The sequence below is a fragment of the Chenopodium album genome, chromosome 13, assembly GCF_948465745.1.
Source record: "Chenopodium album chromosome 13, dcCheAlbu1.1, whole genome shotgun sequence".
Taxonomy (NCBI): Eukaryota; Viridiplantae; Streptophyta; class Magnoliopsida; order Caryophyllales; family Amaranthaceae; genus Chenopodium; species Chenopodium album.
In genome coordinates, this window is record NC_137846.1 from 7,208,420 (window position 1) to 7,232,899 (window position 24,480).

The 24,480-nt window shown below is 35.1% G+C and overlaps 2 protein-coding genes and 1 pseudogene across 3 annotated transcripts; 1 reads left to right on the forward strand and 2 right to left on the reverse strand.

Moving 5' to 3' along the window:
• The first annotated feature begins 49 nt into the window (after positions 1 to 49).
• On the forward strand, positions 50 to 2,259 carry LOC145574437 (uncharacterized; annotated as a pseudogene).
• A 680-nt stretch (positions 2,260 to 2,939) lies between these two features.
• LOC145576152 (uncharacterized) lies at positions 2,940 to 6,876 on the reverse strand. 2 transcript variants are annotated; one of them, XM_081633939.1, is made up of 11 exons: positions 6,638 to 6,876; positions 6,490 to 6,517; positions 6,278 to 6,325; positions 5,461 to 5,508; positions 5,329 to 5,376; positions 5,181 to 5,254; positions 4,575 to 5,071; positions 4,373 to 4,482; positions 4,126 to 4,227; positions 3,805 to 3,934; positions 2,940 to 3,441 (listed from the first exon to the last, which is right to left on the reverse strand). In XM_081633939.1, exons 1-11 carry the CDS (start codon positions 6,739 to 6,741, stop codon positions 3,161 to 3,163), a joined length of 1,470 nt encoding a protein of 489 aa, XP_081490065.1. In that variant the 5' UTR covers positions 6,742 to 6,876; the 3' UTR covers positions 2,940 to 3,160. The 2 variants fall into 2 exon arrangements, with proteins under 2 accessions (XP_081490065.1, XP_081490064.1); XM_081633938.1 differs by having other exon boundaries at positions 4,322 to 4,482.
• A 15,581-nt stretch (positions 6,877 to 22,457) lies between these two features.
• On the reverse strand, positions 22,458 to 23,057 carry LOC145575121 (uncharacterized). The gene has a single exon (XM_081633036.1). The coding sequence runs from the start codon at positions 23,055 to 23,057 to the stop codon at positions 22,458 to 22,460; it is 600 nt and encodes a 199-aa protein (XP_081489162.1).
• Between the last annotated feature and the right edge of the window lie 1,423 nt (positions 23,058 to 24,480).

The following is a 24,480-nucleotide window of genomic DNA, read 5'->3' on the forward strand; positions in this document are numbered from 1 at the left end:
TTTATAATTTTTTTTCAAATGGCTGTAATTTACAAAATACGAACTTTAAATGGGTGCAATTTACAAATTTTCCATTTATAAAAGGAGTACGTTTATAGTTGCGAGTATTTTTTTGCTCTTCAATTTTCGGAGTAGCCAATAGTCCAACACTAGCAGGTGTTCTTGTCTGACAGTCAGACGATGATGAGGAGCAAAGCTCTACTTTTGCTTGGTTCTACATCTTCATCTTCTTCTGGTAATCTCCTTCATCTTCCTCCTTTTTTCCCTCTTTCTTCCTGCTTTTCTTCTTTCCCTTTTTCCCGATTTTACTCTTATTGTTCCAAACAATCCAATTATTTTGATTTTGATGTTGATGATGATTTTGATGACCCCAAATTGTTTCTCAATTATGTTAGACAACAATCCAAATTAGGGTTTACTAATGCTGAAATCCCCCTCTCTCATTTTGAGCATATGAAATTGATTCGCCCACTTCCTGGTATTATCGATTTCAATATGCTTTTTTCATCCATTTGTAAGATTAAACCCAACCCCCCTTTCTCCACTGTCATTTCTCTATACAGACACCTCCATTTCTTAGGTGTTCGTCCAAATGATTATTCCCTTACCATTCTCGCTAATTGCTACTGTCGTTTGGACTTTGTTGATTTCGGGCTTTCTATTCTCGCCAACATTATTAAACTTGGTTTTCAACCTAATATTGTCACCTTCACTACTCTCATTAATGGCTTATTGGCTTTATTCACTCTAATCAACTGGACAAAGCCGTTCAATTGTTGGATAAAGTTGTCAAGCTTGGCTACCAACCCACATTAGTCACCTACGGTTCTATGTTCAAAGGTCTCTGTAGGTCCGGTGATAATGCCGGTGCTCTCAAACTCCTCAGAAATATGGAGTCTTATGGCCATTTTATGCCTGATGTTGTCATCTATAGCACTATCATTAATAGTCTCTGTAAAGACCAGTTATTACCTCAGGCTCTTCGCCTTTTCAAGGAGATGAAAGTCAAGGGAATTTCCCCTGATGTTGTCACCTTTACTACCTTAATTCGAGGTATGTGCACTTTGGGACAACTGAAAGAGGCTCAACAAATGCTGACTGAGATGTTGAGGAACAACATTACTCCTACCATTGAGACCTACAACATGTTGATTGATATGTTTTGTAAAGATGGCAAGGTTGGTGAAGCACGGGACATTTTTGAATACATGACTCAGATAGGATTGGTTCCCGATATCATCACTTACAGTGCTCTGTTAGACGGATATTGTTTACGCGGTGAGATGGGTGAGGCAGAAAAGCTTGTGGATTTGATAGTTGAAAATGGTTGCAAACCTGATGTAATTACTTACAATAGCTTAATCAATGGCTATTGCAAGTCTAAAAAGATTGACAAAGCTCTTGGTAAGCTCCAAGAGATGCATTATAATGGATTAGCCCCTAATGTTATCACGTACAACACTCTTATAGATGCCTTGTGCAAAGACAATCAACTCAAGCTTGCATACCAGTTTTTCGAGGAAATGGAAGCGCATGGACTGAAACCAGATATAATAACTTGGAATTCATTACTTGATGGGATGTGTAAGAATGTACAAATAGATGAGGCAATCGCAACAATGAACCACATGGAGAATACTGGAGTGGTCCCTGATATTTTTACATATTGTATCCTAATGGATGGATTGTGTGAAGCTAGGCGCCTTAGAGAGGCAGTGGACATCTTCTCCTTTCTCATAGCTAAAGGGCTACTTAATGTGCGTGCGTATAACATAATGATTAAAGGGTTTTGTAAAGAAGGGTTGCTAGCAAAAGCCGATGAATTATTGAAGAATATGGAGGACAATGGATTCTTTCCAGATGAATGCACTTTCAATACAATTATTAGAGGATTTATAGATGGAAAGGATGTTAGGAGAGCTTTAGAGCTTGTCAGCTTAATGAGAATCAAAGAGTTTGCTGCTGATAATCACACTATATCGTCGTTTGTGAGCTTACTCAGTGATCCAAATATTGGTGATGCAGACATGGAATTGCTGAAAAAGTTTTTTGAAAACTGAGCGAGCGATAATTAGGAGCAAAGGTGGAAGCAGCAATGACTATATTATATATGATTAGATGTGATAGAGATGTGAAAACAGCCAAAACAGGTATCGTGAGTGACTTGTGAATCAGTAAGTCGTATATTTAATGTTTAACTTTTGATTGATGAATGTAGGAAAAAAACTTAATATCTGTGATTTGGAACATTTGTTTACTTCTTTTTGGGCTTGCTTTTACTTGAATGGTGCTCATGGAACCTGATGTGGAGATTAACTATAATTTTGTATCCATTTGCGTGTGTTTGATTGCTATCTGTCAGTAAGTTGCATTTGTTTTCTTATTGCCTTTGACCATTAGAGGAGCCAAAGTTCAAGTTTAGCTATATCTAACTACCTAAGCCATGATACAACCATGGCAGGAACTAGGTTCAAGAACAGGGCATTTAAGGTCAATAACACCAGTCGTGTCAACTTTGCTTAGAGTACAATTTTACTATTTTAAGTAATTAGGGTAATATACAATAAAATGATTGCACACAAGGATCTTAGTTTTGATCCATTCATTCGAGATGTGTTAATTGAATTACTTTAGGCATGTTTCAGCTTTTTTTCTGAATTACTATCCATTGAAATCACTGTGTCATTGAAGATTTTGCTTCTTCCACTTGCTGCTTAACTGAATTCATGTTTTGATCAAAAAACATACAGTAGTTATAAAGGGACCTTTCAACTGACCAAACTTTTCGAGTTTAAGCTTTTATTGAGTTTCAACTTTTTTTGTGATTGACTTTTTTGCATCTATTTATTAATACTAAATAGACACCAAGAATAACATGTGTCAATTCTTGGTATAGTTTTTTCCCACCAACTAATTCTAAAACAAAAGTTCATTCAATAACATCAGTGAATAACTATAGCTTGGTGTTCCCATTGTTTGAAAAAGGCATAAATCTTGCATCCTCCCAACTTTCAAGAGAGCAGAGAAACTTTGGTACAAGACATGTAAACTGTTACTAGTACAATACTGGAAATACAAATTCTTCTACCTAGAGAAATAAAAGCTATCAAACAACTTGCTCAAAGTTCTCCATAATTTCACATACTTTTTCTAGCAAGTCTCAATAAAGCTTTTGCCTTTTGTGGGCTCTGCAAGCTTGCCTTTTTATTACAATCCTGAACACAGAAAACCGTAGTGCAGCTCCAACTGAACGCCACTTTGGCTTGTTCAAGCCACGTACAGTGGGTCGTGTGATACTAGTACAAGCCTTTAGGTCATTTTCTATCTCTTGAACGCATTCATTGTTGTCAGCAGTTATGATTAGATGTTCAGGTGATTTTGGAAACATGTGTATAGCTTCTTCTGGTTTAATCACCATCCTCAGCTGCATCTCTGACTCACCTATACAACATGATACTACTGAAAGTTAGAGCACTTTCAAACTTTCAGCATACAAGTATATATCTAAGAACAACAGGAATCGAGTTATTCCTTTAATTGCATACCCCCCCTCCCTTTCAATTCTCTGTTTTTGCCTGAGGATATGCAAGGACACAACTTTCATCTAGAAATAAAGATAGCAGCACTGTAGGGGTGCAGCCCTAAAAGATTTTGTGACAAGTAGGTGCTCGGCCTGCAGCATCAAGTTGGCTCATTTTACAGGAAATCTAATCTTTATGCTTGCTAGAAATCTTGGATATGCATATCATACAAATAAAACGGACTTGTGCTGTTGTGCATCTTTGTGGAGACTGCTACTATTACCTAGATTTGTCACAGGAAAACCAAAACCTGGCATTTTGGTATCAGTCGGCAATGATGAGTGATAGTTTAGCCCAGATATTTTGAACTGTTCATTCGGGTTTTCATATGTAAGAGGCAATGCAACTTTACCCTACAACACAAAGGCAAATAGGAAACCTGTTAATTGAGATGCCATGCATGTTAAATTGATCCGTTCAAAAAGACTACTAATATTGTATGCAATATGGAAGTAATGAAATAACATCCCTGCATCAATGGACTTTGAGAGACATCTTTACATTAGTACTCATTCTTGATAAACTAGCATAGAAGTTAGTATACCTCATTTGCACCAGTATCATAGCCAGGTTGATTAACTTTTGAATTTGCTGATGTAGCTTGTTCAACAATGTCTTGAAATTTTTTGTCTGAAACTTGAAGAATCTGCATTTCCATCTAAATAAGGTTAGATTCAGAATAGAAAATGATTTCTGTATAGACCAGTGCACCAAGTTGCAGAAAAAAAGACAGCCCTCACTTTCTTAAGTGACTCTACATTTGCATGGTAAAGTTGCAGTAGATCATTCACCGAATTGATCTTTGCCGCTTCCAACCTTGTGTGAATCTTTCCATTTCTTGCAATGTTATGCAAGCGCCATACCTCATCATGTAGTTCTGGAGTCCCCTTCTTCTGATAAGCTGAAGGAACAAATTACTCATCAAACTATGTTTGAGGGAATAGAAACAGGAAAGCAGAAGCTGTATATATTTGTGAGGTAAAAAACACTTACCCTCTCCACGTCGTTCTTTAACCTCGAATGCTTCACTTGCTGTTTCCCTTATAATTATTCCACTGGAAACACTTTTCAAAACTTCAGCCCCCAGTTTGAATTTCCCACTTCTCACCCAGCTTGAATTATCAGTGAACATGATGTCATCAATGTCTGCTACTCCTTTTCTCAGAGTCAGATCACATTTTCCAACCAAAAGAGGTGGTTTCCCTTCCCTCGGTTGGAGTACATGTTCATGGATCCCCTTTCCGGTCAAGTCACCCTCATCCTCTAATGAAAAATCTCCTTGAAGAACAACAATCCTGATTTTTATGGATGATTCAGCACCAACTTCTACAATGTTCTCCGAGTCATCTCTCAATGCTAGCTTAAATAAAATTCCTTGCTCTTTCAACTTTTTCCAGGTGAATATTCTTCTATATGATTGACTTTGGCTCTCAAAATGCAACCTGAAACTCCTCCTAAATGCATGTGATTCCTCCACATGAAGCAATGTTCTGTAAGTTATAAACAAATTAGAGAGCATAAGAATTTTGAAGTGAGGGTTAGATTGTACTCCTTGCTTCAATTCATTTAGTATTTGTATGTATGCAATGTGATTCACACCTTGGAGGTGAAGGTAGATTACAGGTCTGCAACATAGGCAAAAAGGTACCGATCATTTTCCTCATTTCTTCAACCTGTTATCACCGGATCTCCATCAATATCCCGGTAATGAAAATACTGAGAAGCAACATAAGTTACCAAAGATTACCATTGATGGCATCAAAGCTTGCATTCCTTTTTGCAGTACTTCTTCAACCTAAAAAAAATAAATTTAAAAACTTAAAACTCTCGAAAATTATTTGTTACTTCTGTGATAGATAAACTTGAATTGTTCTAGTACCAGAGCCGGTATTGAAGCTTGAATTCCCTTTTGTACTGCTTCTTCTACCTGAATGCAAAACAGATTATATACATACCTTTCCAAGTTCTAACAGAGTATAATGAAATTCTGAATTACTTATTTAAACATATCTTTGCATATTTTAACTGTAGAATAATTTAGAGTATGTAGATAAATTTCATGTTTGTTTAATTTAGTTTGTCGGGTTAAGGTGTTACAAATTAAGTAAACAAAGGATTAGAGCAAGCAAGTTACGACGCTCGAAAGGTCGTATTTATCAACCGCCATATAATGTCAGTTGGTGTTTTTTTTTTTTTTGCATGGTTAAGTGCTGAAGCAATGCCTTGATTGGGTATGATTCATTTATGTCTATTGGATGGCGGTTACTTTGCATGGTTAGTTAATTGCTTTATATATATACTTCGTAGTATACTAGTATATGATGAAAAAGGGTCAATAAAAAGTAGAGTAACTTCTTTGTTTCATTCTCTTTGGTTTTGCAATTTTCTTATTTATCATTATCACAATTATGATAATGATTGTTTCTTCATTGTATCTCCTAAGTGAATTTCGTGAAACCCGGTGTGTAGTATAAGGGTCAAAATATTACTTTTGGGAAAGGAATTCCGTTCACGCCCGAAGGTTAATTATTGTACAATTCCAACTTCATCTTTGTGACCCTTGTTCAAGTAAAATCCCCAACATTAACACAATCTACCAAATTATATATCCACCCTGCTAAATCCCTTAATACGCGTGTCCAAATCTAACAAGAAGAAGTTCAAGATAATACAAGAAGGGAGGGAGAATATATTACCAGTGTTGGGGTAATAGTTTGAACAGCTCTCTTCACTGCTTCTTCAACCTTAAATTTTTATTAACAACAAAAATTTCAGACTACAAATCATTTAAAAAATCGGGTATTAGGATAAATCATTAGTTACTAAAATCAGGAACAAAAATAGTTAATTACTGCTCGTTGTTAGATTATTAGGATAAATCAGATAAATCTAGTAACTAACTACTAACCTCTCCTCCAAATTGTACAGAGGAGCATCTGCATGTTAGGATAAATCGTCGTTAAATGAATATAAATTCCAAACAACAACTAAGGATTAATCATGAAATTAAAAATTAAAATATTTCTAAAATAAGATTTGAAAGAGAAATTACTAACACTGTAGTTTGAAATTGATTATTATCTTGATCAAGAATCCATGAAAGATTTCCTGTCATATCCATATTGTCTTCCAACATGCCAAGATTTCCTGTCATATCCATTTTTTGTATGATAATTTTTGGTGATACTATAGCTAAACACAAAGATAATACTCAAAAATAAATAAATAAATAAATAAATAATAATCGTACAATAAGAAGCTGAAAATGAACTGAAATTCGATTAAAAAAACAATATAAAAGTGTATTATAATTTGTAGTAGATCATTTTATAGAATTTTATAGTACTATAATGGGAAGATTCATGGAAACGATACTGTCTTTTTTCTAATAAAATTGTAAATTTCTGTTGACTTGTAGAAAATTTTGAAGTTAAAGTCTTCTGTTTGTCTCTACTCTCTACTGCGTATTTATTGTTTGTGGAAAATGATTATTTTTTTTATTTTTTTTTTTAAGGTACGAAGACGGAGTATTTTAAAGGTGCTGGGTCATATTTGGGTTCTAGGCCTTTTGCTCTTTAGCCGCGTAGCAGCGTCCAACCAATTCTTGACCATGGACTCATTGAGGTGAGGACTGAGGAGGAGAAATTACTGACTTACTGTGTTAAGGTACGAGTATTATTTTTACTTTAAACTAAAATTACTTTTATCGATTCTCTATTATAATTAGTCTTCGGAAAAGTATTCTATAGAACGGACTCACGTGAGTCCAATCATACAAAAAAAAAAAAAAAAAACTGTTAGAAATTAGATGATAACGGTCATATATTAGATAATAAGTATCAGAAATTAGATAATAAGTGTCAGAAATTAGATAATATTGGTCAGGTATTAGATAATAAGTGTCAGAAATTAGATAATATTGATCAGATATTAGATAATAAGTATTAAAAATGTTGATTAATTTTGAGAATTGGAGACAAAATTCATGTTGTTTAATCAATTGCTTAGGATATGGTGTTGCAATTAATTAAACAAAGAATAGAGCATGAACGAAGCAACGAAGCTCCCTTGAAGCTCTCTCGATCGAGCTATAGCAGCCCGATTGAGCGCGAGAGTGAAGATGGAAAATGCTGATTCACTGCCCGATCGGGCCACCTCAATTCGATCGGGCCCGCGTGATGAATTGGAAATTGCAGTCTCGTGGTTCGATCGGGCCGAGTGCTTGTGATTTCTGAGAAATGTATTCGCCCGATTGGGCGACTGTTAGCATGATCAGGCCCGACCAATTTCTGGGTTGGAGTTGCTTTGATTGACGGTTATTCTTGGTGGTTTCTTTGCTCTATAATTATGTAATATATATATGTTGGAAGTTGGGAATGAAAGTGGACGTACAATAACTCCATTTTCATTCTCATAATTTTGCAAAAGATTTAATCAATTATCATCACAATACAAAGGCTTTTATACATTGTTTTGTAATCATCCTACTTGTGATTGCAATTGTTCTTCGTTGTATTTCCTTAGTAAATTTCCGTGACACCCGGTTGTAGTACAGGGTTGGAATTATACTTTTGGGAAAGTGATTCCGTTCACGCCTCGAAAATTTTCCGTTCTCATTTGTTTGCTATTTTGTGACTCTTGTTTATACTCAAATTCCCCAACAAGAAATTAGATAATATTGGTCAGGCATATAAACTGTTGTTGGAGCTCCTCTCTTTTATAAATCTTTACAGAGTACTTCATTAGACACCATTATCTTTACCCTCGATTGTCTTCACAAAGTAAGATTCTCTCAAATTCTCTCTCAATTTCTCCATTTCTGAGCTCTAATTTTTGCGCCATTTTCGAATTTTTGGCAGGAACCGGAGCTTCTTCGAGTTGATGCGGAGAGGATTCGGCGGCAGATGCAGGAAGTTGCAGTTGGCGGCAGATTATGGTCGGCGGCAAAATGCAGGAAGTTGCGGTTGGCGGCAGATGCAGGAAGTTACGGTCGTGAATTATCACTCTTTTATATCTGCTGCTGATGCTTTGGTTTCGATTATAGAAGTGGTAAGGATCTGAATGAGGAGGAGAGAGAAAATGTGAAAAAAATGGTGATGAATGAAGGATTGTAAAAATGGAGGAGAGAGAAAATGGAGGTGGTGTGTTTAAAGGTTATAAACTGGACTCACGAGAGTCCGGTCTCACACAAAACCTTTTGTTAATCTTCAAATATACTAAATTTTTACTGAACTAATTTTATTATTTTTAATTTGAAGAGAAAATATTAGTACAAAGTAGCAAAAAAGGGCTTTATAGATAGCCAATAGCTACTTCCGAGTTTCATTGGTTTTGTTTGAATAGTAGCGTACAAACGATAAATAGGTAATGTGCCTTTTGATTTTCAATGTACTAACGCTTTGATGTTAGTATTAACACTTAAATGTTTATAAGACTAGTTATAACTTATTTGAGCTTATTAATTCGAAATACTACCTTCGGTCCAAATTACTCAGAACTTTGGAATATAAGATTATCACAATTCATTCTCCAATGGTAATACAGAGTAGTATATAGTACTCCCTCTATTTTAAATACTTGCTCCATTTCTCCATGTGCGAAGTTAAGGAGAAATTAAAGAAAGTAATAAAATATGGAGGTAGTGGGGTTGGTGGAAGAATTAAAAATTGTAAAAAAACAAAAATAGTTGAGAGAATTGGAAGAGAGAGATTATGAATTTAATAAAATATAGTTTATGTTGCGTCCACTAGTTAAGAAAAATGAATTAAATGTTGTAAAAACTTTTCAAATACGAAAATGAAGCAAGTATTTAAAAACGATCGAAAAAGAAAAGTGTACCAAGTATTTAAAAATAGAGGGCGTATATACGAGTACATTGGTAAAATTGGTTCCATATTAAGAAAATTATACGAAGTGGAAAAGAAAAGAAAAATTTGGAGTAATAAAACATGAAAAAGTGTAAGACATTATTGTTCGATTTTTTTTAAAAAAATGTTAATCTCCTCGAATTGTTTATCACATGAAAATTTTGCGTGGACCTAGTCCACAATAATATTATTATGGACCTAAGGTTTATACACACGTAACTGACATAATATTTAAATATAGTGACCCTAATTTTAATATAGTAACCTTATTTTTAACATAATACTTTTTATTTAAAACTTGTATGACCTTTTAATGTTATTATGAATTTAAAGTACGACATTATGTTGAATAGTGACCTAATTTTAATATACGGAGTAGTGATCTTTATTATTCATATTGACCATTATATTAAAAATTTCATTAAATCAACCTCTAGTAGCTTTTATAATGTTACACTAACTTTTAATTTAACATAATAACCTTTATTTTACGGAGTATTATAGTGACCTTTTCTTTATTAATTAAACAATCATATTGTCTCTAATGTTGGTGGTCCACAATAAGTTAGTGTGAATCAGGTCCATTTAAGAATTTGTACACGTGACAATATTATATTCCGTAATAAAAAAGCATTGGAGTTTGTGCCAAGACAATAAAAAAAATGCTATTATTGCTCGTACTACTTATTACTGTTCATACTCATCAATTCCACAAAGCTGTTGATTTGTTGGATAAAATTCTCAAGCGTGGCTACAAACCTGATTTGGTTGTCTATGGTTCTATGTTCAAAGGTCTCTGTAGGTCCGGTGATAATGCCGGTGCTCTTAAAATCCTTCGAAATATGGAGTCTTATAGCACCATCATTGACAGTCTCTGTAAAGACCAGTTATTACCTAAGGCTCTCCGCCTTTTCAAGGAGATGAAAGTCAAGGGAATTTCCCCTGATGTTGTCACCCACACTACACTACTTGTTATCTGCCAGTGAGTTGCATTTGTTTTCTTTGAATAAGAGCTCAAGTTAAGCTATACCTTACTATCTAAACCAGGCGTGTAAATTGTGATATGTAAATTGAATTTCTTCAGGCGTGTTCCAGCTTTCTGCAGAATAACTAGCCATTGAATTCACCATCTCATCAAGAATTTGGTTCTTCAGGTCACTAGGAATATGCTGAACTGAATTCATGATTTGGTCGCATAACTTAGTTTTAAGCCCAGAATCAATTCATTTGCACCTGCTCGTCTTTTGTAATTTCCTCTCCTTTTTTCATTCTGATAAAAAGAAGAAGAAAAGAAGCAGAAGGGGTCTAAATCATCAAGTTTAGAGATCAATCGAAGCTGGCTAAGTTTGCGATTTGAGATGTGTTGATTGAAATTGTGTTTCAGCTTTCTGCAGAATAACTACCCATTGAAATTTCTGTCATTGAAGATTTTGCTTCTTTGGAGCACTAGGAACTTGCTGAACTAAATTCACATTTTGATCACAAGCACAGTATAAGTTCGAAATCATGTCACTTTCACCATGTCTTCATTTGTTATTTTCTTCTCTTTTTCCCGTTCTGAAAAAAAAAAAAAAAAAAAAAGAAAAGAAAAGAAGCGAAGGGGGTAAAAAAAATCACTTGGGCTTGCTGGTTAAGCTGCAATTTCATAAAAAAAAGTAGATCAATGCAGCCCGGTTCGTTTATTAGAACGTCGCTCAATCTCATTGGAGCTCTAATAGACTAATTTATAGCAAAGTCTGTAGAATTGTGATATGCTTGTTTGCAGACTTTACCTGTTTGCATATTTTAGTTTGTTTATTTGCAAATTAGAATATGATCTAGCATGAAAAATGAGGCATCAGCAGTATATCAGTATATTTTACTAGGCTTTCCTACTGAAATGTATTTGTATAGCATGCCAATTTGGACTGATTGTTTCTTATTTCTGTTTTGCAGTACTAATCTCGAGGCATGTTCTCATTCTCCCTTGGTGTAGACTTGTAAGAGGTGCCAGGTCATGAGCACAACTGATTTTGAGAGGAAGAAAGAAACAGAAGGATATCATCACCATGAGACCGGTTTTCGACATGGCAGCTGAGTTAGTAATCAATCTGTCTGCACTACTTCATACTTCTATAGTCATCTGAAGTGTTCAGTATTGAAAACAAGGTTTATACTTGATTGGCAAAACAATTCCATATACTAGATTATACAACCAATCGACCACTGTGAAGTGGTATTGAAGTACTAGTTTTGGTCGGTTTGGGTGTGAGGCTGCTCAAGTTATAACATTCAGTATACACCAAAAAAAACTACCAAATACCAATATATTTCAACATGGCAAAATATATTGTTTAGAAGCTGAATAACAGTATAGTTTAGTTTTCCAAGGCATGGACAAATCCTACCAAAGTTACGTATGATTGAACCAAAATCACAACCTAATGAAGTAATTTTTTAAACCACCTCAGGCTCCTCAACTAAGACAGATAAAGCGTATCCTACTCTGTATTTCATAACCAAATACGTTCAAGGTTAGTAACAATAATAGCTTTACTAGGTTTTTAACCCATGCAAGTAAGCAACTTTGCCACTTTGGGGCGTGTTAATTATAAAAGTCACGTTTGATCCAAGTATCTTATCCCTTAATAGAAGTTCGTTATATATTACCCTTACCCATGTTAAATTTACTTTTATTCTAGATAAAAACAAAATGAGTCACTCCAATATATAGTGAAAAAAAATTCAAAGAAAGGGAAAGAAATATGTTAATAGACTAATAAAGTTACAACGTGTTTTGAGTACAACTAACAACACCATGTGGCCGAATAAAGTAACCCCTATAACATTAATCAAGTAATTTTTAACACTGACTGGATAGTGGATAACCACTATAATATTGACGAAGTAACCATTGTAACATCAACCAAGTAAGCCCTATAACACTAACGAAGTTACCTCCATAATGGTTGATCACATAGTATGTCCAATCACATATAAAAGTTTTTCACAAGTTCTTATATGTGCCTGACCACACGGTGTAATCAACCACCATGGGTTATGGCCAGCCACCATGAGGTTATTTCGTTAGTGTTGGAGGGGTTACTCGGTTAGTGGTAGTGTGTTACAAGGGTTACTTCATCAGTGTTAAGGGGTTACTCAATCAGTATTGCAGGGGTTACTCGATCAGTATTGTAGGGTTACTCGGTCGATGTCATAGAGGTTATCTTAGGGCCTGTTCACATTTACTGAACTGAGCTGAATTGAACTGAACTGAGTTGAAATGAATATTTCGTGAGAGAAGAAAATTAGGAGCTGAATTGAACTGAACTGATTGGAGCTTAACTGAATTGAACTGATTGAAGCTTAAGTGAACTAAACTGAACTGAAATTAAACTGAAGTGAACATGCCCTTATTCTTTTATTAGCAGTCACATGGTGTGCCTTGCCACGCACAAGATGCATTGTTAGTATATACATAAAAATTTATAATTTTGAAAATATACATGAAACCAAACCAACAACTATATTTACCTTTTTTTTTAACTAGTCGTTGGTGCACGCGCTACGCGCGTGCCCCCTCAACGGCAAGATAAGTAATATTCGCGAATTTGTATGGTCCGTGTAGTATTCGTTATTATGTTGCGGCTTTGTAATATAAATAGTGGAAAACTGATATAGAGTATATTTTAAAAATTGTCTATTAGAAGTGTAATGATTGAATGTGTGTAAAATATTAGTTTAAGTGGTGCTGATGGACTTTCATGGAATGTCACCATTAAGAAATCTTGTAATGTGAGTGGTATTAGGCGTATATGTATTGGAGAAGGGTGGAGGAAATTTATATTAGATAATGATATTGAAGTTGGAGATACATTAATAATGTATTTCAAAGGTAATGGCATATTTCATACGCGAATATTTGCTTTTCATGGTGAAGAAAAGACCTATCTCAATGCCACAATACCAAGGGTTGCTAACCTAGAAAGAAGACATGCATTAACTAACTCAGAACTCGATGTTCATCTATCTGTAATGCAGCAGAAATGTTCTGCACCATCTTTCAGGCATATATTTCGTGCACCTTCTATCAATGAAGGAACTCTAGTATGTTTGATTTTCTATCTAGATTAATTGTTTGATTGTTCTTTTGTTTTCCCTCCCTTTTCTTTTCTTTAGATTGTCATGAATGATTGATTGTGCCTAAATTCTTACAAAATGCTATTTTGTGTAGATTGTTCCCTCACTATTTGGTAGAACTTATTTGAAAGAGATGAAACCATGTACTGTCGTGTTGATTCGACATAGACTTAAACAATGGTGTGCTAAGCTTCGCATTGCTCGAGAAAGGAATGTAATAACTGCTTGTTCGCTAAGAAACGGTGTTAATCTATTTTATGAAGATCAGTCTATTATTGATGGTTTTGGTGCTTTAGTAGTTTATCGACGAGGTTATCCTGTCTTATTTGAATTTTTACTTGGACCTATGTAGGTGTCTCAAGGTAACTGGTTGTTTGGTTACATGTGCCTGGCTTGTGTTACAATAAAACGGAGTTTGTTAAATTTCGCTGTAGTATTTACCTAGTAGGTGTGTAAGGGTTTGCTTTTGTAAGGACTGATGTTTAATGTAACCGTACTTCAGGCTAGTTGTTTAGGCTATGTAGCAAAATAAGCAGTGTAATGTAGCCAACTAATGTGTGGAATAATGTTGACTTTTATACATGGTTCTGTATTCAGGTTTTGTTGTAGTTTGACAGTGTTTAAACTATATAAAGCTTGTGGCTGAAAACTGGAATGATAGCCTTGTTCTTCATTTAAGGAATTCTGTATGAGGAAATGTGTGCAGTTAGCACCTGAATTTAAAGCAAATACTCATGAGCAAGAGAGGATTACCAGTTTTGAGACATTACTAAGGGGTGCAGGGAAGACTGCCATTCTATTTGTGTTTATTTTTTTTTTCTGTTTTCATCAATCTGGAAATGTATGTTCAAGATCAGAATTCTATAGCAAACATTACATTTAATTGTTGGTTTCCTCTTGCAAAACCTGTATAATAATACAGACAAGGAAGAGTAAAGCTGTTAACGGTGTTGCTTATCAAGTATAATTTGTAAATGCATAAGTTTGAGTGGTGAAAAAAGAACATGTATGCAGCTGGTAATCAAATGACGCCGAACAATTTGTTAGGTTCAGTTTAATGTTTTGCTTTAAATAGTGCCCTATTGAGAAATATATGGTGCAAGTTTAGATAATATTTATTGATACATAAATGTATTTCTCAGGTTTGAAATATGAATGTCAGACATGAATTTTAATTACTCTTTTAATTTAAGTGAAGAAGAAAATAATGAAGAACAAGTTGTATAGTCAAGTAAATGAGAGATCAGGAGAATAAAATAACTTATGTTATATTATAAATAGAAATCCTGATTTAAGGATATTAATATATACATTACAACCACTTTATAATGTTTTAGCTCATACCATAAACATTCACATTACAGAAGATTTCTACTGACTTAAAGTAGGATGTCCAAAAGCTTACACTTACTGCATCACTGCATTATTATATACATAAATGATGTTTATAGGGAACACAAGGTGAGCAAAATCACTGCATTATTATATACATAAATGATGTTTATAGGGAACACAAGGTGAGCAAAATGTTCCTTTTAAACACCCAAAAGAAGCTGACTTCTTAGCTAACTTCGATACTTAAAAGCTACAGTTTAGTGGCAAAAGATGCTGCATTTTCATAAAGTTTAATGTGCTTTCATTTATGCATCATTGAGGCTGGGTGTAGCAGAGTCCTTGTTCTCGGCAATATCTTTTTCAGCATTGTCCTTGAAAAGAGCTGTACGGAGTTTCTTCCTAGGAACATGGTCTTCATCTTCTGTGTCCATGTCCACATCTGCACTCATTGCTTCCTTATTCTTCACATTGCTTCGTGGGCGAGAAAGTTTGGCCCAGGTAGGCAGTTCAGCAGTTGGTGCTGGTGATTCTGAAATGACAATACCCTTGCTTGGTGGCTGATCTAGAATATCAAAACAATCTGTGTCGAATGCTTGTGAAGCTAATCTGATCTCTTGAAATTGCATTGCTTCAGCAAAAGCTTCATCAAATGTTGTTGTACTGTTTGTGTTGAAATCAACACTGATATCAGGTTCAGACACAACAGGTGCTTTGCCATGAGCCTTAGCTGTGGCCGCATAAGGTGAAGCATAGAGCTGCTCTGTATTGGTAGTGCAAGTCATAGGCACCGCTGAAGCTGGGATCTGAGCATCTGGTTCATTATCCTCTACATCAATGCTCTTTAAAGTCCAGAGCAATACACTGTTCATGGATAATTCCTGAGTAGGATTTACTTGGATGAAGAAAGGTTTAGTGGAAAGAATTTCCTGCACCACTCTAAAAGCTTCCAAATTTCCCTACAATGTTGAAACAGTCACATTGGATAGTAAGTAAATTAAAGGACTCGTAATGTAAATGCTATTCAAATTGAATCTATTAAATAACATATAAATTGAAACAATAGAGCAAAACTTAGAAAAGAGAAACATAGTAGAAAAAACTGAAGTAGGAGAGTAATATGTATAGTATAGTTTACTATTGTAGTCTAAATAACACGGTATACATTTGAATGAAGATGTAAAAAAGAAAAGAGTATAACATCAAGGTTGATTCTTACAGTGCTTTTGATATTCCAAATTTCATTTGCCTTTTTACAAAAAAGCTTTTCCGTGTCATCATTAAATGTTGTAAACGACATTGTCCCACTTTCATCAGCAGCGTTGAACTTAAAAGTCACTTTGTACAAGTATGCATTTTAAGAGTTAGAATTGGCAGATAATCTTATTATGTTAATAAGAGTATATATATATAAGTTCTTGAAAAGCACCTGTAAGCAACAGTAGTTTCTCCTTTTTTTGCAAGAGATGCAAGGAAAGCGAGTTCCTACAGGAAGGTGTGTTCGCTTTCCACAACCTAGGCAGCCAATGTATGCATTAACTCTTTGTAGGTCAGGGTCTGGTATAGTGACTCTAATCCATGCTACTTCATCTGGGATCGCATTTGATGCCTGCGTTAATTTAGCCAAACATGTCTTAGAAAGCTTTATATGATAGCATATGTATGAGCAGGAAGTTGTTTTCAGTGCTAAGTAATAAATAGAAGCATGAACCTTTTTGCTTCTCAGTTCAGCTATGGTCACAACTTTTTTCTCAGCACTTGGGTACCTAACATTCAGAATCTTTTCTTGTCTATCAAGCAAAACATGCTGATATAATTTGACCCTGCAATTCAAAAGAGAATAAGTTAAGTACATGATATAAGCGAATGATTTGTTTGCTGTTAACATAATACATGTATTGATTACCATTCACGCAGCATATCTGCTCTTTCTCCTTTAGGATTCATAATGATTCTAGTAGACATAGTAGTGTTTAAAGTGAATCTTGCATTGAAGGTCAAGAATTGTTTCAGCTTAGCTTTTGTATTCACAGTACAATTGCTCAAGCACATGTACTAATTTTACCTCTTGTATGGCGAGTTTTCAGTGCAAGTAAAACCGACAACATTAAATCTCTCAGCCCAGTTACTCATTGCATCACAAGGTTTACTAGTGAGATCATTCCATGCTGAAATTGTCATGGCATGGTCTTGGCTGATCCATCATTCATTATATGCTGTTAGCTATTCGAATTAAGTAGTGCATCAAAGGCAAAATATGTGTAACAAAGATCTGATGGTATATGGTTACCTTGTGTTAGTAACAGATATTTCACGTACTGGACTGTCACACCCACGAATGTTAGATATCATTCGAGGTGCGTCTTCAACAAATAAAACGACACCAACAATATCTATTTAAGCAGAAAATTTCAAAATAATTTTAGATGATATCAAAAGCAATATAAACTAACTTTAGACAGAAAAGTGTCTGTGAATAGGATAAAAATATAGGCTAATTCTACCAAATCTGCCATTGGGATCAGGCGATCTTGGAAGAGTTGACAGTGGCTAATATCTAGGCTCAATTGGACCAGCTTCTGGATTCAAACGCTGAATGATAGTTTGTTGTCCAATAGTCATCTAATATGGAAGTTCTTCAAGGTTAATCTTGTACTGCTCATCCATATAAGTTATAGGAGCCTTCGATATTTCATATTGGCCAGTTGGTTTTAGAACATCTTCATATGCATGTATCTGATCTCCAAAAAGAGCACATCTCATCCTGTTTTTCTATTTATACATATACTATACAAGTTAACCCCATGCTTATCTAGCCATATTAAGATTATGTTTTTATAAAGCAATGAAGTTGAATATAAGCAAAGCTTCACTTATAAATGTAGATATGCTAACAATAATGGCCAAAAAAGGTTAAAATTAAAGGCACATGCACCTATAGTTCAATATTCACAACTTGACAAAGTATCTTAGGAGGCAAATCAAAATGTAGAATTTATTGATATAATTTTTAAAATGTACATAAGTTCCTTGTTAGGTGAATTTATGTGTTGATAATCCAAATTTTAGTACAAATAAGCTTAACCTTAAGCTGAAAACAAATGTAAAGTACATTAATGAAAAAGTACATATTTTACTGTAAAAAAGATACAGATAAATCAGAAATACCTTCTCATCTTCTAAGATGATTGTCTGAAATATGACACCAGGCTTTATGGGTGATGGTTGAGCCCTTCCTTTTTCAGTTATAGTGACCTTAACCTTGTAGTCTTTACTTTGAGTGTTAAGTTCATCTAAATAAACAAGTTCAAGCTTCATCTTTGAAGGTGTATTCATTTTCTGTACAGAGTTTTTGAAACAAAGCAAAGGAATCAACGTTGATATAGCTAGTAAATGCAGAAATAGGGTCTGCCATGCAAGGTAATAAGTAAGTGCATCCATGCAAGGTCTACTACAATGTAGAATAGCTAATTATGGAGCATATATATATATATGCTTAAATAAAGATATTGAATGTGGCCTAAGGTAAACATAGAAACATTTTCTGTTAGCAAAAAAACAGAAAAAAATGATTTTTTTTGCAGCAAGTTTTTTTCTACAGATAGTAAACATAAAATGAAAAAAAAATTGCGCAAAACATATATACATAACAATAAATAGAAGTCTTAAATATTAACTACACAAATTATGACAAGATAGTGAAAAAACTGTAAATAAATGTCAGAAAAATGGAATTAATTTAATAAAATGTATTGATGTGTTTTTTTCCTTTTAAGAAAATTCTGTGAAATTAAATGTAATTGATGTATTAGTAGAGCTATGAATTAGAAGTGCATCAAGAATAGGTAATATTCAAAGGAGTTGGAATAATATTTGAAGTAATTGGTTGCTTCAACATATAATCAGATAAGAAATTTAACATTTTGCTCTAGTAATTGTCAACTTAGATTTTGTGAATGAAAGATAGCATATTTCGTGCTAGACAAATAGACTTAATGAACTGAAAAAAAAGGGAGAATATACCTTTAAAGAGGATGGAATAACAGAGAATTTAGCAATGAAGAATAAAGAGGAAGGTGGTTGGGTATTTATAGCTAAATCCTAGGTATCAAAGGTGACCTATTTTTTTTCACCTGGGTACTGTGCTAAGCAGTAAAGATACTGTTCTTTACTCTAGTTTCGTACATCTAGAAAGTAGTATGGGGTAAGATTCTGAAAAGTTGTTATTATTTTATGTATAAATCTTAATAGGTTAGTAATTTTAGTGGGCAAAGTACATGAGTTACTTTTTACTTAAACAATAAGGAAGTAAGATTTATTTTTTTTGTGGCCAGAATTATGCTAAACTATAAGAGCTTAGCTGTCTAACATTATTTGAAAAAGCTTACTATGAACAATAAGTTTGACTTGTACTTGCATCTTTTCCCTATAAATCAAAGTATAATAACTTAGCATATGTGATTACTTTTTGCAATCTAAGTGATAACACTTCTAATGTGGGCTACATTTTACACAGCCTATTAAATATCCAAAAGAAACACAACCCAAATATTTTGGACATTTAAAATCGACAATAACTCTAATGTTGATCAGTAGAATTAGTTCATTAAGAACATGCATTTCGCTTTTTATAAGTAGGTTGGAACAATTGTAACTCTCGAAAAAAACGAAGAGTTTAAATAAGAAATGAAATCTAAATGTTGTATAAATGCCTATCTTCTATACATTAGTCAGTATACTAATTAATAAGCTAATCTACATTCACTTTCTATTGCAAGATTGAAAATTTTAACATAGAATTTTTGCAAAGGTTACTGTAAATTCTAAGTTCGTTTGTTACTCACCAAGCAAGTGCAAATCTGATTTGTAATCATAAGCTATATCTGCGAGAAAATCAAAGCACATATAAGTCAGCGCGTCAATATCCTATGAACAGTAGGTCATCTATGAAAATGGCTTCATTAATTAAACATAATTATTGCTTGCAAATACATATCAGTAAAAGGATTGCTCAAGTTAATATCAATAAGGCAAGATCACCAGAACCGATAAATGTTCCAAGACTGAAGTCACTTATAATGTCCACACTAAAAAAGACGATTAAAATTCACCCAGTACAATTTAACCGTAATTTGTAAACCTGAAAGTCTTTTACCAAGCTGAATGTGATTTTCTTCTGTGCAGAAGATGTTCGAATACTGAAATAAATGTAAAATATTATAGGTGTCATTAGTGTACCATAAAATGGTTTCAGCCCTAGAATAACAAAGCAGTACCTATTATTTTTTGTAAATTGTTTCAAGGATAGTGAAGCAAAACAAGTAATCCATAGCTACAAACAATCTAGTCATCCATTGGGAGTTTTTTCTGTAGATAACAACAAATAGAAAAACTAGCAAATAATTATCACTTACTACCTTCTCACAGATACCTGATCTTTTAGCCTTTCTAATGATCTCAGCTTTGATCAGCATGCATTACCTATTGTGATTACAAGTATGAAATATTCTTTTGAGGTAATGTATAATGAATTATTTGATAATGCTGCAACTTTTTATAATAGAAATGACTGCCAAATGCATCTCTCATGTGATTCATACAATTTGAAACAAATCAGTTTTGACCAATTAGGCACATGTAATGCCCATTTCACCTTTTAATTGAGTAACTGAGTTCATATCACTACAGTAGCATTATAATTCTAAAGACATACTATGCTTAATCGAGATAAGCAATGAATAAGAGATACCAATATTACACCAATGGCACTCATATATGTTTCGTCTACGCTGTCTATATTTACTTTGTGCATAAAAGAAGCCTCGTATTCAAGAACGTATGGATTGGTTAGTATGAAAAGTAGCTCCTTCTAAAAAAAGAAAAAGAGTCAGAGCAAAGAAAAACATGGCAACTACTGTAAATCAAAATGAAACAAAATCAGGAATCCATTTCCTTTTCCAAGTTCATTACTGGGGGTGAGGATGAAAGGCACTTCCATCAACTCAACCATTTCCCATCTTCCCACAAAGCACTTCAGTTAACTCAATGTCTAGCCTGATGTCAACATATGGCATTGTTGATAGAGGTATCTCTCAAAACATGCAACTTACATGTTTGATAATAAAAAAAAAATACATTATAAGTGTGCTACAAATTTTAGGTTACCCTCAATTAAATCTAGAGGTAAGAGCTAGGTATAATCCAAGAGTTTTTTTTTCATTCTATCAATTATATAAGAGTATAACACCTCGAAAACTATCATTGTTACAACAACCTAACTGCAATAATCGCATTCAATCAAACATAATAATCAACAAGCAGCTTTCCAAAACTTGCACCCCAGAATTAATCAAAATACTAATAACCATGTATATACATTTATAAATACATCATAACATATATATTTTCAATGAATACTATATATGCTTTATTAATATAGTACCATATCAGATTTAGTATACACTACAACTTACAAGTTATGATATTGCAGCCTCACAGCAGTTGTAAATAGATACCACAGTACATTCATCAGCCATCTCAGCAATGCCAATGATGCCTTCATCCCAAGACTACTCAATAACAAGGCATTTAAAATGTGTAGAAGAATTAACAAGAGCTTCCAGAAAAAGAGACTGTAAACTTGATGGCTACATCATACCAAATTAAGAATTTTTGGAAAAAAAAGGAAAAAAAACCTGCAGAAATCCATAGAAGCAAGAAGTCACTCACAGATACTTATTATGAGGTTTGGAGCTCCAAAAGCATTTGAGCCGAGTGCTTAAGAACTTCTTTGAGATTGTCTTCCTCTCGATCTTCTCCTCCTTTCCCCCTGGAACTCAACAAAGCAGGGCGAGCGAGTGAGAACTACAGGAACTCTAGAGCTACTAAAACTTAGTTGTTGTATTAGGGCTAGCTGATAGATTCGAGCAACTGCATACAGGATTTAAAAGGCATACCAATCTAAATAAAATGTATACAGCAAAATCTCAGATTACCTGTGTATATGTAACAATAAGAACTGGTACACATTTACTTTAGCCTTCAGCATACTAACAGATTTTGAGCATTACTCTGTATCATTTTCAAGAATACCTGCTAATTGTAACAGGTCAAAAGACACTACATTGTTAACAACAGTTGAAGAACACTTCTCTGTAGGTTTTTTTTGTAAAAACACAGACATCTTTTGCTTTCTTAGCTCGGGATAATGCGACATAAAGTTGGCCATGTGAGAAGCATGGACGTGGAAGATAAATTGATACTTGATTTAGAGTTTGTCCTTGGGAATTATTAATTGTCATTGCAAAGCTTAATTTGATAGGAAATTGTTTTCTTTCAAACTGAAATGGATAGCTGGCACCAGTAGGAGGTCTTAAATTGACTCTATATAAGAATACTTCTTCTCCTTTGTAGTGGCCAACTGCTATAGTACACTGAATTACACTTGGGAAAAATTTCTTGCAAATTAGTCTTGTGCCATTGTATAAGCCCGCAGAAGGGAGTAAATTTCTCAACAGTATAGCAGGGAAATTTTCCTTCAATATGAGCTCATGAGGACTCATTCCCAAATTCCACCAGGACATAACTTGTTGATGAATTCTGTTGGATAGATATTACATGTATCATTCAAAATGGCATCAACGCTTTTGTATCTAACAGTATGACCAGGGAATTGCTCAATCATAGATGTATTAATAGAATTAACATCCTCATTCATAGGCGTTAAAATTGCCTTTTCAGTAAACACTCGACTATCAACCTGTCCCTGAGCAACTTCTGGAAACGTGTGGGTTGTAACAGTAGAGACTAATTTTGTTAGATTGCCCATCGAATGGACAATATCTTGTGGTAACTCAATTAATGCATTTTCTGTCTGTTGTAATTTCCCATGGCCCAAATCAAGCAAAAAACCAGAATAGGCAGGGTCTTCTCTTGCTCTAATATTTTCTGTCAGTCTAAATTTGATAAATTTAGGCCACAGATAAGAAGTAACAATACTTGCTTCAACTGCTTCCTTCATAGTTTTCTGAGGGACCACTGGTAAAACCTGCCTAAAATCACCTCCGAAAACAACAACCTTGCCTCCAAATGTAAACTTGTTATTGCATATATCTTGTAACAGGAGATCCAAAGACTCAAGGTTCTGTTTCTTAGCCATTGAAGCCTCATCCCATATTATAAGTGTTTAGGGTAAAAATACCCCAGGTACGTGGCCCAATCTCATAGTGACACGTGGCCCAATAAACAGGTGACACGTGGCCCTATGAGAATGTGACACGTGTCCACTTGTCATAGTGACACATGTCAGCCATCTCTAAATGCCCCAATGCTGAAATCAGAAAGAGAAAAGGGCCCTGATGACCTCAGGCCCAAATCCCGAGAAAACCTTGAAAGCCGTAAAACGACGCCCCCTACGACACGTGGCGACTTCTGATTGCGCAGCCAATCATGTCACGAAATTCTAGGGTAATAAACCCTAGAGGGGTACATGTTCTCACCTCTATAAATACCCCAATCATTTAAGATGGGAGGGGGATTTTGGGCGACATAACATAAATATAGAGCATTAAAAAGCTCCAACTTCTCTCTACTTTCTCTCTCTAACCTTTACCGTTTCCGTTCACTAACTTGAGCGTCGGAGGCGAATATTCCGTACACCGGAATATTCGTTATTTTGCAGGTGTCCGAGTCTCATCGCCAGCAGAGCGTGACCAGTATCCGAGGGAATCACAAAAAACCCCGAAACATTTGGCGCCGTCTGTGGGGATACTCGTCCGTTATGGCAATAGACGGTCAGGCACCTAATCCTGGACTTCGTCCAGGCGAGGATGGATATGTAGAGGACATATGTACTACCATACACTCAAGCAATCCTTTGACTGCCTCATTTGAAGAGGCCGAACAACCTTCCCCAGCTGCCTTAATGGCCGAGCTGACTAAGCTTCGCAAGGAGTTAGCGGCTGTCCAGCACAAAGGGGGAGGAAGCACCTCTAAGAAAGCCAACAACAAGACCAATGCAACAGATGCTGGTAATACCCCATTCCGTCGTCCGCACGGAAGGTCTCCCCGAGTCCCTCAGACCAATTTCTCTGACCTGCTGGCGAAAACACAGTCGGCTGGGGGGAAGGGCAGACAGCCAAAAAGAGTAGAGGCTGAACCGTCCCAGCGTTTTAAGGATGCAAGGGACTACATTCGGCACAAACAAAGGGAGAGGGCCGCATACTCTGACACGGCCTCTACCCCAACCATGCCGGAGGGAGTCTCCAACCAATCTTTCTCCCAATACACCAACACGGCTGCTTCTAGCAAGAGTCATACTATTACTCCCCGACCAATTCAGCCGTTGCCATATCAACCCCCTCAGGTACTCAATGGGTGGATGCAACCAACTCCCCAAGTTTTTGGGCAAAATGGGCCGTATGGTCAGATGTTCGGCCAGACTCCCTACCTGGCTGGAACGTCCGTTCAGCCTCAGCCCATTGATTGGCAGATGCGTTTGTTGAATTTGGGAGATAAGCCGCCTCCGTTTTCGCAAGGCATATTAGCGTCTCCTCAACCAGCAAAAGTGAAGAGTGTACTAG

Coding starts and splice junctions, on each gene's coding strand:
- LOC145576152 (XM_081633938.1), bottom strand. CDS start 6,741: ATGGATATGACAGGAAATCTTGGCATGTTGGAAGACAATATGGATATG. Junction 6,326..6,489: donor CTGTACAATTTGGAGGAGAG/GTTAGTAGTTAG, acceptor TAAAAATTTAAG/GTTGAAGAAGCAGTGAAGAG. Junction 3,442..3,804: donor TTTTCCTGTGACAAATCTAG/GTAATAGTAGCA, acceptor CATGTTGTATAG/GTGAGTCAGAGATGCAGCTG.
- LOC145575121 (XM_081633036.1), bottom strand. CDS start 23,057: ATGGCTAAGAAACAGAACCTTGAGTCTTTGGATCTCCTGTTACAAGAT.